Consider the following 16295-nt stretch of genomic DNA (forward strand, 5'->3'; position numbering starts at 1 on the left):
AGCTCTCCCTAAGTAATTAATAACTCTTAAGCTGTCTGAATAGTTTCCCTTGAGTTGCATCATATAATGTGTCATATGAAAACAACTTGAGGCCTAATGTAACATGAAACTATATAGGGCATCTTAATGTGATTTGAGGAAGATGGATGGGAAGGAAATTATTTCTTATTCTGACAGAAAAGACAGCTGTTCTTAGCTCTTATTTGAAAAGAATTTGAAATACACTTTCTAGGCAGAGGTTGGTAAATTGTTCTAGTTAGTTAATTCCTGTTCTCCTGTTGTACCAGTCAAGTTAGGTAAAAACTGAGAATCAAAAATACAGCAATTTGTTGTGGAGATGTTGATAGTAAAATGGAGACTTTTGTATTTGGACTACCTGATCTTTACTTTTTTATCCATACCAGATCTGAATTTAAATCCCCCTTTGCAAACATGAAAAATTTAACATTTCAGTGTCTCCATCAATGAAGTACAAAATAAATCCAACACAAGAAAGTTGTTTTAAACTAGCTCCTTGAGCTTTGGTCACCAAATCATTGTAAGATTGTCATGTTACAAGTGACATATACCAGGTAATGGTATATGTCAGCTGGAAAAGATATGTCTTGCCATAAACTCTAAACATCTCTCACTTCACTCTCAGGAAATGCAAGTTGGCTCATCTTTCTCTTCTTGGAAGATATACAGCAAGCTAGAGGCTTCATTGATACTTGTAAATACGGAAGTTTATCATATACTGTAGTGTATTCTCATTCGATATGGAACAATTAGAGTCCATAAGATTTAAAAATAGATGCTGTTTTTCCATTAGTGCTTTTTTTTAAAAATAAAAACAAAAGGTAAATAAAGGATTGCCTTACTAAATTTGATATGGGTAACTCAATGCTGCTTTACAAAGATAGAACTAAAACTGTTTATAGCACAGTGAATACAGTTAATTCATTCATAATTACTTCTTTTAGTATGCTAGCTCTTGCAGTTCCAGCTGGTATCTGCATTTAAGAACTTTTGAGGAAACAAATGAATAAAGAAAATATTTAGCCAAAAATTGCTCTATACTTCCTTAATCTTTATAAACAGTGGAAGGTATGCAGAAATACAGTGGTAATGTTCATGCAACATTTTTGTAACTGTTCTTCTGGTAACCTCTTAATGTGCAGTCACCTGTTTTGAGGAAAAAGTTATGGCTTCATTTGAACCAGTAAAAAAAGGGGAGAATGCAGCAAAAGTCTTTGCAAAAGTCTTTGCAACTTTGTGTATATATATGCTTTGATGGAGTGGCACACAGGTGTTGCAAGAGCTGGCATGTTTGTTATCATTCTGGCTGCATCTGCCTCATGTTTCAACCAGTGAAACATCAAGAAATGCTTGAATGTATGGATTTGTAACCTATCTATGTGCAATCTCAAACCTGTATTGTTGGGAATCTTCCTGCTGGCTATTGATGGTCTCCTCAATTTGCCACCTGAGGCCTCTGTAGTTTGCAGTACATCTCAGTCCAGCAGACCAGGGTGGTGTAAATTCAAACCTCTGTATTCAGTTCATGTATTTCAATTCCTGCTATTGTTTTCAGCAGTTTCCACCAAGGGTGTGCTTTGCTTTGAGAACACAGTGCTCCATTCATTTTAATTTTTTATTATATACTACTGACAATATGGACAGAGGGAGAGAATCAAGCTGTCGAAATTCCACCTAAAGTATAATTTAATCAGTCTCTGGGCGCCTGAGTCTGAGAATAATTCAAATTGCCCACTCTCAAGCACCACCCAACCCCTAGTGGCACCGAAAATGAATAATTTTGGACAACTGATTTCCCCTGGCGTCTGGGCATAAATTCCAGTCATGCTTAGGAGCACCATGGCTTAAGCAGACAGGCGTGTAACTCCCACCCAAGTTTCATTGTGACTCTAAGACTTGTGTAGAGATGCCAGAATGTTGCCCATGTCCCTAGAGGTGCTTAAGCCATTGACAGTGCTTCAGTCACACATAGTAAGCTTGGACAGCATTGGATTCAACACAAACTACAGCAGTCATGAGTGTTCTGAGTGCAGAAGAGCAAGAGAGCACTTTTTTAATAGCCTTAAAGGTTTGAGCAGTCATCTGGGAAGGATGTCTGGTTTGGTAAAGAAATTAAACAGGAATGGGAGAACTTAACTGTTGTTCCACCGAAAAGGATATTTTCTTTTTGTGAAGACCTCAGATATTTTCCTCCCTAGGCTGGTGATTTTGTTCAGACACTGTTGTCCAAAAAGGCATCTGGTTGAGAGATCAGATGCCAAAGATATCCTCATCTGCTTGTCTGTGTTAATTTGTAAGTCCTTAGTCTTGTCTTTATAGATAAATACGCACACTTAGCAGTTGGTACCCATATTTCTGTAACATTATAACTTGCTTAAAACCTGTCATCTCTCTTACTGCTTTTGGTGTATACACTATGATTTACTACCTTAAGCTCATGTTCTCTGTGCTGTGTGTACATCTGTAGACTTTGAGGTGAGCTCACTGTAGATTTTCTTCACCCTTTTTTGTCTCTCCTTTTCTTGCTTTTTTTATACTGTGCCATGTGGAAAGGTTAAAAACTGTGTTAGAGTACATTTGGGCTTGTGGACACGTAGAACCACTTGCTTTTGAATTTTTTATTAAGGTTTAATGCAGTTCCTTTATTGTTTTTATATTGTACATAATATCTCATAAGTTTTCTCAGGTTTTAAATGTTTGTAGATGTGATCAGGTGAAACACTACAGTAAACAATCAAAGAAATTCTGAATTTTAAATTCAGTATTCTGTGAAATTTTGGGTTGACTTTTCTCATGTTCCAACATGAGGTTTTATGTTCATTTTTCTGTTTGGTCTTTTAGTTCTCTCATTAAATGTCATTATATATTTATTGTTTAAAACATGTACATACTTTGCCTATTTTTGAGGATTTTAAACTGATTTTACAGGGTAGAAATGTACAGAGTACATGGTAATAGTACTTAAATATCACTGAAGTATCTTACTAATCTGTACCTAAGTCAATGCTCAATGCATGCTTATTTTATTCTATTGAAGTATTGAAGCTATTCAGGGAGGAAGAGCATAGGGGAAATTGTATATGGTAGCAGACAGCCTGCTGGTTTTCTGGGTATTTCATCCTATTATTTTGTTCCTTTTCATGTTCACCATCTAGCTAGAAGGGTTGACTGTGAAGTGTATACTTTAAAGCATATGCCAATGATTTTTTGATCACCAAGGAATCTTCATATAGGCACCAATGATAACTCTTCTCAAAATAAAGATACTTTTTCTTGTTAAATTATATCTCTGGTATATGGTAGTTGTATATTAAATTGTGCAGTTTGTTGACCATATACTGGAACAGATTTCCCCAAGAGTTGTGGAATAATTTCCATTCTAGATACTTCCAAAACTCAGCAGGATAGGACTTACAGTAACCTGATATAATTTGCAGGTTGTCCCTACTTTAAGCCCAAGGCTAAATCCATTGACCTCCAGAAGTACTTTCCTACCTAAGTTATTTTGTGAATGCAACTGAATTTATCGTTGGTCCAATTCCGTATAAATCTTGCCTCTTTAATTGACTTCACTGAAATCAGTAATGTCCTTAGGAATTAGTTCAATCTTGCTTGCTTTTCTTGTTTCTCTCAATACCGTTTTCTTTGTCAGCTCTAAGGTAAGGGAAGTTAGTTAGAGTGAACTCCTGCTGGTTTTCATAATGCTGGCCGTACCTTAGCTCTTCTTTTGTTTCCTGAATGGTTAAGGAAGGTAAATTTATGTCACGTGCACTCATACAACCAAACTTATTTGAGAATATTCTGAAAAAAACACAATTTTAGAAGACTTAATACTGTCATACTGTCTAGATGGCTGTGAAAGTGTTAGGAAGGCATGTAGTAAAAAGCAATGGAGTGGTGGGTGGGTATGAGTGTGTAGAAAACAGTGCCACCTTGCCCAAATACTGCTTCTGTCTGTCTTCCAGACCTTCCTGAGCATGGTTTCCCCTTCTTTTATTTCATGAAGACTTCTGATCATTTATGTTCCACAGTTGTCTGTCCTTTGTCCATTAATGTGAATTCCCCAGTGTCTCCAATATGGAACTTAGCTGGGAAAGTTAATTGATTTTGGAGAGCTAATCAGATGCTCCCACAGCCAGATATCCTGTCTAGCTTACAGCTGTAAACCTGAGATACCATCTCCTTAGCCTGCCTGGGGTGCAGGAAACCATAGGGCTGATCCCATGTCTAGATAATTTATTGTTCTTCAGTCATGCCTGGTGAAGGTATTTTTTAATAAATTAAGAAACATATTCTTTATGCTATATTTGAAATACAAAGGTTGAAATCTAGGTCTAAGTACAGCCAAGCCTATTCTCTTTTGCCTTGCCTTTTGACATTTCAATGTCTATAGCTGTACAACAGCATATGGGTCCACTAACAATGTGGGACAGCAGCCAATTTGGTCCTAGGATAAAACAGGAATCAGCTGTGGGAAATAAGCCAAAGAAGTGTGATTCCCACATAAGGGACTTAAATAGGTGCTAGTCCTTAAAGAAGCTCTTTGGCAGGATTTATACCAGTCCTTTGCACAGGAGACATTTTTCCTGAGATTCTAAGTACAAAAATTTCCAGGAGGGTTGTGGGGCTATTGTTTCATCAGCTATAGTGCTTTGCTCTTTCTCTGCCCCCACCTTTGTTGTTTATTTTGTTTTGTTTTTAAGAAAAGCTTTATAGCACATTGCTGTATAATTGTTATCCCATCAGTATTTTTTTAGAATGAAGACATTTAATTCATATGATTGTGGGAAATAAAACGGAGGAAATTTTTCTGCTGTGTAGGGAGTCGTCAGGTTTCCTGCACTCTGATCCAGGGAATTATTTTTGCACCATTGATAACTGATCTCAAACAGCAACGTGAACACTTTTGCTACTCCTGTGTTGTGTAGAGATCTGTGGGTTTTGTTTTCTCATCGGTCTTAGAAAAGAAAAACTTCAAAATGTAGAATCTTCAAATTAAATTAGTTGACTGTACCATCCTAATTTATTTAGAATTGGAATTAGTGTATATTTAATGGCTGCCAAAGTCTGTAGGGTTGAAGTACAGATTTAATTTTTTGTGAAATGCAAACTTTTCAAAGAGTTCATGGAAGTGGTGTTGCGGTGCATTCTATGATATAGGTCAGACTTTTTTTGAGACATTGGCGTGTCTTAGGTAAGAAAATAAAGCAACAGTAAATAATTTTTTCTAAAATACATTCCTTATTTTTCCTCAAGCTTGCTAAAGTCCAGCTGTTCTGATGCTCGAGGTGTCCGAGTCATTGCCCATGGAGGTCACTGGATCAAATCCCTGCTCAAAGCAGGACCAACTTGAAAGATAGATCAGGTTATTATGAGCCCTGTCCAGCTGTGTTTTGAAAGTCTCCAAGGATGGGGATTAGTTCACAAATCCTTTACAAAACTTATTCAAGTATCCCAAGCAATAAACTGGGAAAAGATGTATTTTAAAATACTTTCATGTGGGACATTCGCTTTGCATCATTTCTTTTTCAACTCCTGTTTATATTAATCACAGATGCTAAAAAATTTAGAACAAAAATTAATTCCAAAACTTTCAGTCATTTATTCTTATAAAGAGATGCAATTGTACTTTTGAGAAGAAGCATTTCTGAATGCTGTGGCCTGTGAATGTGTATGAGTGGGAGCAAGTGATTGGCTTATTGTTTTCACCAGGTATTATTTCTGTTCATTCCTTTTAAGCAGTGCTTGTTTGCTTAATAACAAGAAATCTTTTTCCTCCGTCCTGTTCCAGGCAAGTATTTCCAAATGGGCTTCCTGAGGAATACTCTCTAGTTGCTACATTCCGCATACGGCGAAACACCAAGAAAGAGCGTTGGTATATATGGCAAGTTTTAAATCAGTATGACACACCTGAGGTTAGAGTCATCTTTGATTCATTTCTCCAAAAAGCTGCTGCTTCTTTTTTTCCCCCATGTAATATGGCACATGTAACAATGGTTGTTTCATTAATGGATTTAGCTAAATTTTATATGAAATAGACAGACTGCTCTGAAAAAATTATTAATTTGTTATAGGAATGACAGAAATTTAGCAACATCTATTCGGTTTAGACTGATAGAATAAATGCATGTTATGATTTTCAGCTGATATATATTTACCAAGTTACATAGAAAAATGCTTCATAACATAATTCTTGCCCAGTGTTTGTAGTTCAAATATTTTTCTTATATATGGTTTACGTATGTGCTTTTTTCTCATAACTTTTAAATAACCACTTCTTTTATTTTGTCTTGCTTTCAGATCTCTGTCCTCCTGGATGGTACAAAAAAGGTGGTGGAGTATATGACCAAATCCTCTCAGGGAAATATACTGCACTACACTTTTAAGAGTCGAGAAATTTATCCATTGTTTGATCGGCAGTGGCATAAGCTTGGTATTAGCGTGCAGTCAGGGATCATTTCCCTCTATTTGGATTGTAATTTAATTGAGAGAAAGCAGACTGATGAAAAATTCACCATTGACTTGCAGGGAAGGACACTGATTGCTTCTCGTGCTGCGGATGATAAGCCTGTAGATGTGAGTAGTATGAAAGGACATACAGCTAACTTGAAATAATGTTTTAGCCATGCTTTTATTAACACAGTTGTAAAGAATCACATAGATAAAATGTTCAAACCCAGTCATTATTTTTGAGTGTGTATTCTTAACTTGAAGTCCTTAAGTGTCTTTCTCTAAACATTATTCAATGCTGCTAAGACAAAGCTGTTGCCAGAGTAACTGCATAAAACTCAGTCCTGGTTTAAGGAGTCTGTTTTTCTGTACTTCTGGAGAAAGAGCCACCTAATTACCACAGATATATTATTACTATGTATAAAGATAACTTGCAGTACTGATTTTTTTTTTCATTTTTAGTAAGGCTTATTTATAGGTTTATGTCAGTTGTCTGTTACACTTTGTCTGTCTTTGATAAGGGGGGGACACAAAATAATTAAGGATTGCCTCTGTATTGAGGTCTTCTAGAGTAATTCAACAATGTAGAAACAGGGGCACATTGTTCACACTTGTCTCTCCCTTATCCAGAAGGGAGAGATTAGGAAGTGGCTGGTGGTGTGTTTCCTGTAGCTTATGGTGCAAGAATTACCCAAGAAAACCCCATCATATTCTGGGCTATTTTCTGTCCCAGGGATGCTTTCTTCTGTTTCCTCATGCAGAGAGGAAAGTAATTTGAAAGCCAGTAATTTGAAAGCTTAGCAACTAATTTGAAATCTTCAGGAAATAACAGTTTGTTTTAAGTACACTGACATGGAGCTACCAGGTTTAAAGCCTTGGAGTTTGTAGTGACCATCAGAAAGCTTCTCAGAGGAAGATAGCACATTGTAACTGCAAGGTAACATTGCAGGAGGAATCATTCTTGTGGGACGCTAACTACTTTGGCCTGGACTCTGAGCTCTCATTTCTCGGAGCCAAGCTCACATTTTGTTTGGTTTTCTAAGACTTGAGTTAATCGTTATTTGAAATGCGTGTACAGTCTCCTTTTTTCCAAATAGCATGCAGGAGAAAGAGCAGGTTTTTCTGCTAGTTGCATGGTATGATCTGGATAATTCTGAGTGCAAGTTGTCAATTGGGATTTTCACGTTTGCAGGGAAACATTATGGGCTTAAAGCTGGTGAAGGCAGCACAGTGGATCTTGTACCAATGGTCACTTTTCTCAATACCAAGTGCAAAAGGGAGATTAGGAGGATGTGAAACTGATGCAGAAAAAGCATATGAGGACAAGAATGACTAGTTAGAATTTTGCTTGCTTCTCATCTCACCAATCCACCCAAAGTCTCTGAAACACAAGTTTTATGTACAGAATTTGTGAATCCTGTTCTTCTGTGATTTAATGGTAATGTCCAGGCAAAGGTCTGTCCAAAACAATAGATGTATATGATAGAGAGTTTATCAAACCTTTATTTTAGTTTCCTGCAGAGGAAAACTACATTCCTGAACAGAAGTTTTTCAGAGGATGTCTACAAGGCTAAAATACCTGTGTAATATAGCAAACCAATACAGATGGATGCAACTTACATGAAAAGAAATGAAATCTAAAATCTGATTTGCATCAAAGTAATAGACTGCCTAATTTTTTGCTTTAAATGAGGAACTGTGTAATTCTTTTGGATTTGTCCTTTTCTAGCATTTCAGAAATATGCAGTGTTTCAAAGAGAAAGTTTACTATGCCAAGATAAGAAAAACTATGCAGTAGCACATTATTTTTTACACCTCCTATTAATTTCTTTTGTATTTCTTAATAGATTGAACTTCACCACATAGCAGTTTATTGTAATTCACAACTTGCAACAGAAGATACGTGTTGTGAAATATCTGCAGACTTGGTAAGTTGTCTGTTAAAATTCAAATGTTAATACAAAAGAAATTGCTTTATTGTTTCTTGCTAAAGAGTTGTATAAAAAGTCCAATAGAGGTGATAGTTTAATTATCTTCTAAAAATTAATTCCATATCTGGAGTCATGGTACATAGTTTTTTGCTGCCTAAATAAATGGTACAGTGGAACATCGGCAAAAGGCACTAGGTGCTGCTAGTGCTTTTTAAATGCATTTCTTAATATTGATTAATGTCTAATTAGTAACTGAAGAAGCCTTGGAGAGTGGGAAACAAATCACAGTGATGGCTTGAGAATGGTTTCAAACCATAGGCTGTTGCAGTAACAGCTTCATCTTGTGAAGCTTTAGAGATGATGTAAGCAAAGCCCATGAAAGAGTCTGCATAACAGTGGAAGAGAAGGAAAATAGGATGGTGTTGAGTTTTCTGTATTTTAATACACTCAAGTGGAGGAATGGGTCTGTCATAATTGGCAAGTTGTAGTGGTAGGCTGGTGTTGGACGTGATCCTACAGGTGTTTTCCAACCTTGATGATTCTATGAAATACCTTCTTCTTTAGAATGCACATGCTGACATGTCTAGACTGTTTTACATAAGGGAAAACATTTAGTTTAATGTGTTCACTTTTCTCTCTTGTTTTGATAGACAAGTAGAACCATAGCTTGAAGTTAAAGATGTAATTATTTTGCTCAATCTAGCCCATTAGAAAAAACAGCAAACCACAAATAGACTCAGAAAGACATTGTGTTAAATTATTGGCCTGCTAGTCATAAGTAGTCTGTAAGATCAGGCTCCTCTGAGACAGTGGACAGTGCCATCACCACCAAGGTTGTGGTCAGCTAAAAAAGCCCAGAGCATGTAGAAGGATTGATTGATTACATCCACAAAGAGATAGGGGAGAGTGTACCTGGATGGGAGAGAGAAATCTGCCCAAGAACAGAGGAGCAGAAGACTGCTTGGTGCTCAGAAGCATGAAAGAAACATGATCTAATTTCAGTTTTAAACAATGATTAATATATTCTTGATAATAACGCAGACTTTCTCTTGAATGTATAAGCTTATGAAAAAGTGGAATGAATGAGATTTCTCTCATTCAAGCTATGATGCTTGGAAATACAATTTATTGAGCTGCTATGACACAATAGCAAAAAAAGCAAGAACAAAACAAACCCTAATTATATATGAACACAAAAAGCTCAACAATAGACTTTATTAATAACACTTAAATATTCGTTCATTTATGTAGCTAAAAACGGTGGACTACTTACTAATGACATTCATATTAAAACTAGCATTATATTTTCTGATTTATTTTTTCACAACTTTCTTACCCATTGTACTAGCTACATTTCCAGTAATTTAAGGGAAGGAATTTATACTTGGATGCAAATTTCTATGCTACAGCAGTAAATTCCGTGGGAATTTCTCTGACAGAAGGCTAGAAAAAAAGAAGAAACCTCATTGCATCTTAATGAGGCTTGATGAAATTTAGCAGGTTCTGTTGGTTTGTCCTGTAGTATTTCTTCAGGTTGGCTCAGTTCTCAGGAGTCACAGACAGGTAAATCTTGGCTTCAGGGCTTTTTTGTTTGTTTCCAAACTATGTATGTCAGAAGTATTTAGCTTCAAAAAAGAACAAGTTTCCCGTAGCACTCACTTTTGTATTTTGTACTTAGGGGCAGGACAGAGGACAGAATGAAACTGAGAAGTACTATCTCTTCTTTTTCTCCCCATGGACATTTTCTGTTTCACTGCTTCTAATTTTGGGAGACTTTATTCCTCTTTATTCCTCTGTCTTTTAGAAGAAAGAAGTGGGACAGTCATATAAGTTTTAACTGGCATGAATCTTAGAACAGAAGTCTCTCAATATCTAAAATTCTTTTTTTTACACCTTTTTTTCTCTGTTTGGAAATTGTTGACACTTTCCATGTATGGTTTGTACAGGAGCATTAAAACAGAAGATAACTTAAAACTAGTGGTTGGATGGTATTTATCTATTCATGAAAGTGGATCAAAAACCAGAAAATCTTTTTGTTTTAGTGCCCACAGGAGGAGAGGTTACTGGCTACAACTTCATCACCAGTGACAGTTCATGCCAGCAAAATATACATGCTTCCAGGGATGCAGCAAGAATCTACACAGAGATGCTACTGCTTTCCAAATAAAGTATAAAGTTTCCCTCTTACTTTTTAATGCATCATGCTGTTTAATCCTGTTAGATATAAAAACAGTTGGGTTTGGTTTTTTTGCAGTCATGAAAAAATCTTCCTGGTTTGTAGTATTGTAACATACTTACATTGTATTTCCCAGCTGAGAAACAGTACATTTTGGATTTAGTTAATGTAAAGTTAGAGGTGCCAGTAAGGTTTAATTGTTTGAATATACACCCCAAAAATACCATGGTAAAACTGAGAATTATATTTAGTGTAAATGTTTTTACAGTGAATGAATTATATTCTACATAATGTTTGTTTTCTTTTAATACTTCTCCTGGGTGTTGCATGATATTTATTGAGTCATTGGCTTTGTTAGGCATTTGTAACAAAGACAGGAAACCTAAGCAAATATATTTTAAATCTGCTTTGTTGACTTTTTTTATTTTTTTTTTTAAATCAGGGAGAAGCAGGACTGCCAGGAGTAGCTGGTTTGCCAGGCCAGAAAGGAGAGAAAGGTGAAAAGGTAAAATATCACTTGAATTCTCCCTTTCAAGCCTTGTCATTGGCTTATCTTTCTTAAATAGGAACTATATAGATTTGGTTATTCCTTAAAGGAACCTGCCTGAACACAGGTTGGATCCTTTACCAGTCAGTGTCTGGCTCTGCATGCCAGATGCTCCCAGCCAGCATCTCAGAGCTGCCACACTTTGGGGCCACTTCATCAACTCTGTGGAGAACTGTTTGCCTGTCTGGGAAGCACATCCCTCCCCAGCCCAGTCACCATGCCTGCAAAGAAGACATTTATACATTCTGACAGGAATTTTTCCATATCCGCTGTCTACATCCCTGCTGATGGGCAGAAACCCATGTGGCAGAATCATGCTTGCAATGATCCCTCCTTGTAGGAGGTAGGGTATGGAATATGACCTCAGTATATTCTTGGACAACACTCACAGCTGAAACTGTTAATTGTGAAGAGGGAAGCAAGTCTCTAGGACAGGCCAGTAGGTCCTTTCCTTGGGCCTCTTCTGAATTTCCCTGTAGTGCTTACCATGACATTCTTATGCTCTGTAGCTTGGAATTTCCTAATAATATTGGTCAAGATATCAGATGTTTTCCCTTTGCACTCCATTCCTTAAATTTTGTTGGAGGATGCTGAATGGGATGATACATGTCTGGGAATGTGTTTTCTGTGTGCAAGTAGAGGGGACAAATTGAACAAACTATTGCAAATCTGCCACAGAGACAGTGAAATAGGAATTGAGTACAGGAAATGCAGTGTGAGAGGGAGATGCCTAGAATGTCCTACTCCAGAGGTTAGGATGGAGGTATCCTGATCCAACATCCTACCTTGTAGCACACCATTTAATGTGTGATCTGAAGTAGTTTGTGGAGACAGCCAGGGCTTTTCCTACAGCTGTAGTATCTGGCTGGAAAGGGTTCAGGTCTGAGAAGGCTTATCTACGCAGTTGAAATTAAGAACATTCCTTGATAGTATATTGCCACCCCCCACTACAATTCCTCCCCTCCAGTATATATTTCACCTTTGAAACAAGCTGTATTTTTAGGTGAGAAGAAGTTCAGTCATGTTAGTTTCTATAGTCCTGATGAACCTAGAGTGTCAGTTTTCAGATTTAATAATGAAGTTTTCATCCTGAGTATATTAAACAATTGTCAGTTTTTAGTTTTAGCCTATGCCACCAGCATAGGGAGTTTTCTAGCATTTGTTTGGGAAACTGCTCTTCTGCTCCTGACCTGATCTGTTTAGAACATTATTGCTGCTAAGTTGAGAAAGCAGACTTCACAAGTCTGATTTTTTTATCATTTAATCTCCCAGTCAATGAGTAGTATTTACCATGTTAAGCATAGTGCCTCCAAATAAAGCGTGTGAGTGTCTGTGGTCACTTCTGGTTCTGTTCTCCCACTTGTTTTGCAAAAAGAGCCTCATTGCATGGACTCTCTATGCATGGAGCTAAGAGTCAGTGAATGCTGCTGCATCCAGCAATTTAACCTAAAGGACATTTATGAATGTCCTTCCACAAAATTGAATGCATCAGCAGGCTAAAGTCAGGGGCACTACACCAAGCAGGTGGAAAGCTACTTAATTTGAACTTTTCTTAGTGCTTGTTACCTCCTAGCTTTGCAGTTGGTGGGGGTTTTCCTTTTTTGGGGTGGGGGGATGGGAAAGGGAGGTTGGATGGAGGGCACAGTATGACTGTGATCAGGGTTGGCTCACTGACCTCTGGGAGCAAACAAATCTTGTGTTAAATAGTGCCTGCCATGATTAATCTGAAAGCCACATTCTCTGAGATTTTAATGCCATTTTCCTCATTGACTCGGCATTTACGCAAGTTTTGAGTAACACTCATTCTCAAAGACGGCCTTGTTACATCAATAATTAGACCTGAAGAGGCAGAAAGGCTCCAGAACATTCCAGACATGTAGGATACATGACTTATTGTCAGATTATGTAAAGAAAACTAAGAGACTGTGGCTGAGAGTCTTGTAGTATGTTATATACAAAATAGGCAGATTCTTGATAACTTTGCTGGCAAGTTACAAAAAACCAGATCTTCTCTAAGTTGTGTGTGGTTCCTAGGCATATGTTTCCCCTTTTGCTTGTGCTCATCTTCTCATTTTATTGTTTCTTATGCTTCTAAATCATATTATTATAGGCAACCAACTAACTATATTTAAACGTCCTTGCCCTTGCAGCATCAAAGTGGACGTATTGATTATTTTATCTTCTTTCATGCAAAGTTTCTAATTCTGTTGATATTATCTCATTTTCAGCACAACAGTTCTTATCCTTTTATTTTACTTTATCTCATTCCAATTTCCCATTCACTTTCATTAATTGTATGATTGAATTTATGTCTTCTTTTGTTGCTATGGGATTGACAAGGATGTCTCTACCTACACAGATTGATATTAGGCTATATTCAAGCCCTTCAAAATTGCCCTTCTCTTCAGTCTAACATGATTGTTCCCTAAGGTCTGACTGTTCAGGAACTTCTAAGCTATCACCTGTATAAAGTATGATAGCTTATAAAACCATTTTAGGCATTTTTAATTTAATTATTAGCCTGTGTCCTCTTCATTCCTGTGCTCTTGGCTCATCTTAGTACCTCTGAAAAGGTCTGAGCCAAAATTCAAAGTATATTGCAGGCCCAAAGGACTGTAATGCCATATTTTCACTGGAACAAGCATTCATGCAGATATTTATATATCTCTGGCAAGATGTGAATCTGAATGCACAGGAGCATCACTGGTCAAAATTATGCTAATTATGCTAATTATTCACACAAAATTATTTGTGTGAATGACCTTCCTGATTGTATACCTGGCCTTCCATTATGACTTCATGAGGACATTCTTCACTCAAAACTCTTATCTCTGATAACTTGGGCATGAAATAGTTGGTTTGCTCTGCAGGATATTTTTTTGCTGGGAGATCGGCTTCTGCAGCAAGGGACCACCTCCAGTTCTTTAATTTCTCAGTAATTAAAACTGAAAAAATTGCTGGGACCAATCAACTTTGTTTGCTACTTACTAAGTGTACAATTTGAACTATCCCTAAATAATATGTTCTGTTTTTCTCATGGCAGCTTGATTCTTAGCATAGTGTATTTCACAATTTGCAAGTAGACACAAGTCAGGTGGAAGTCTCCTGAGATTTTAACACATTTTGATATGTGCTGTGGAGTTTTTTTTCTCTTCTGCAGATCTGAGTGAGATATTTACTGTGTTTTCTATTTGGTTGCAATTTGTACTACTTCAGCATCGTATTTAGCTACTCAGAATCTTACAAACATATTTCATGTTAGCAAATGACTTTGATAATGCTGTAAAGATCCTGTTTTGTCCTCAGTATGTAGAAATTCTTCAGAAAGATGGAATATGGATGACTGGAATTGGAATTATTACATATATGCTGAGTATTTAAACCAATTTTCTCTCTGAAAGAGGTTAAAAAATAACTGTGTTTTCTACTTTTACTTCTTTTAAGCAGACTTAGTGCCCATGGAATATTTTAAATTGAGATCTAAACAGATTTAAATATTTTGATATAACATTAAACCAATCCTAGATCTGTTAATAGGTCATTGGTTAATGCTGTAAGTGAAGCAGGGACCAAAAAGCCAGAGGCAGATTGCTTTCAAATATTAAAATGCCTGTTGATGCACACCATGGAGAAATTTATTGCTATTCAACTTCATTAATTTAAATTTTACTTAAGGAAAAAGACATTTAAAAGGCTATTTTGGGATTGCTAGAGATAGGTTTATGCAACAGATTATTGCATTAGGAAAATATTTGTAATAGAATGATATGTAAAAAGATCTCCTGGAGAAGTCTGAACTGTTCTTTCTGCCTATTTTACTTGTTAGTCTTTCCTGTTACTCTGACTTTCCTCTTAAAGTCCAGTAGACTTGATTCCAACTAAAGCATATCTATTGTACTATGCAGCCCTGAGAATGGTTCCTTTCTGGCCCAGTCTTTGTTGCTGAGCTTTTTGATAGGGACCTAGAAGCTGGAATTCAAGAAAAAGAATAAAATTGAGCAAAATATGGCTGGCTGTCAGTTATGACAAGATCAGGAATTTCCAGTATACTTAGTAGAATAAAATCTTACAGTAAGCAGAAGGAAACGCTTCATGCTTACCAACCTAAGAATTTATGGGTAGTCCTACTTCTGTTTTACCATCTAATCATCCAATTAAAATGGGAAAATATCATTAGCAATGCAACAATTTTTTTCTTATAAAAAATTCTGAAATGTGACTTATTATCTTTGTTGCCATAATTGCCATTCCAGCATCCATCTCAGTCCTGAGTTTTAGCCTTCCTGAGGAGTGGAGATGGTGGCAGGGAGTCCTCACCAGTCAGAGGTGCTCAGAGGTGTGGGGGAATGTCACACTTCTCCAGTGGGGCCATTCCAGAGCTGAAAAAGGAGCAGAGGAGCCAGGGTCACTGGCACTGGTGCAGGAGTTAAACCAGGGACACCCAGCTCAGCCTTTGGTGAAACTGAGCTCCTGCACTTATGGGGCAGAACACAGCTGGAGTCTTCTGCTGGGAGTAACAGGGATGTTGCTCCCTTGTCTGTATACTCCCTGCTGTTCCCTCAGTACCAGGGAAACCTTAGAATGATGCTGTCTTTGTAATAAGTTTTCTTTCTCCTAACATATTCTCCGAACGTGAATTCATTTTTTCCTTTTTGCTAATAGACTTTTTTTTTTTTTTTTTTTTTTTTAAACCAGAATATTTTTGGTTATGTTGTGTCCTGGTTTTAGTTGGGACAAAGTTTATTTTATTCACAGTAGCCAGTATGAGGATATGTTCTGGATTTGTGCTGGAAACAAGGTTGATGACACAGGGATGTTTTCATCAAGCAGAGCTTGCACAGTGTCAAAGACTTTTCTGACCCCACTCCACCAGTGAGGAGACTGGGGGTGCACAAAGAGTTGGGAGAGAACACAACCAGGACAGGTGACCCCAACTACTAAAGGGGTATTCCATACCCTACACATGGTGCCATTCTCAGTATATAAAGCAGTGGGAAGAAGGAGGAAGCAGGGGGACATCTGGAGTGTCGCTGTTTGTCTTCCCAAGTCAGCACTATATGAGATGGAGACCTGCTTTCCTGGGGATGGCTGAACACCTGCCCACCCATGAGAAGCTCAGCTGAAAAGGATTTTCACTGTCACCCTTAGTGAATCCTGACAGTAGACTTACAGC

The 16295-nt window shown here is 37.2% G+C and overlaps 1 protein-coding gene across 1 annotated transcript in view; it reads left to right on the top strand.

The window, feature by feature from the left end:
* COL19A1 (collagen type XIX alpha 1 chain) overlaps positions 1 to 16295 on the top strand; it is a 176062-nt gene that overhangs the window by 23063 nt on the left and 136704 nt on the right. Inside the window, exons 4-8 of the mRNA XM_056488063.1 lie at positions 5810 to 5933; positions 6319 to 6594; positions 8316 to 8396; positions 10442 to 10567; positions 11018 to 11080. Coding sequence (XP_056344038.1) covers positions 5810 to 5933; positions 6319 to 6594; positions 8316 to 8396; positions 10442 to 10567; positions 11018 to 11080 — 670 coding nt within the window. The remainder of the gene's footprint in view (positions 1 to 5809; positions 5934 to 6318; positions 6595 to 8315; positions 8397 to 10441; positions 10568 to 11017; positions 11081 to 16295) is intronic.

Source organism: Oenanthe melanoleuca, chromosome 3 (assembly GCF_029582105.1).
Source record: "Oenanthe melanoleuca isolate GR-GAL-2019-014 chromosome 3, OMel1.0, whole genome shotgun sequence".
NCBI lineage: Eukaryota > Metazoa > Chordata > Aves > Passeriformes > Muscicapidae > Oenanthe > Oenanthe melanoleuca.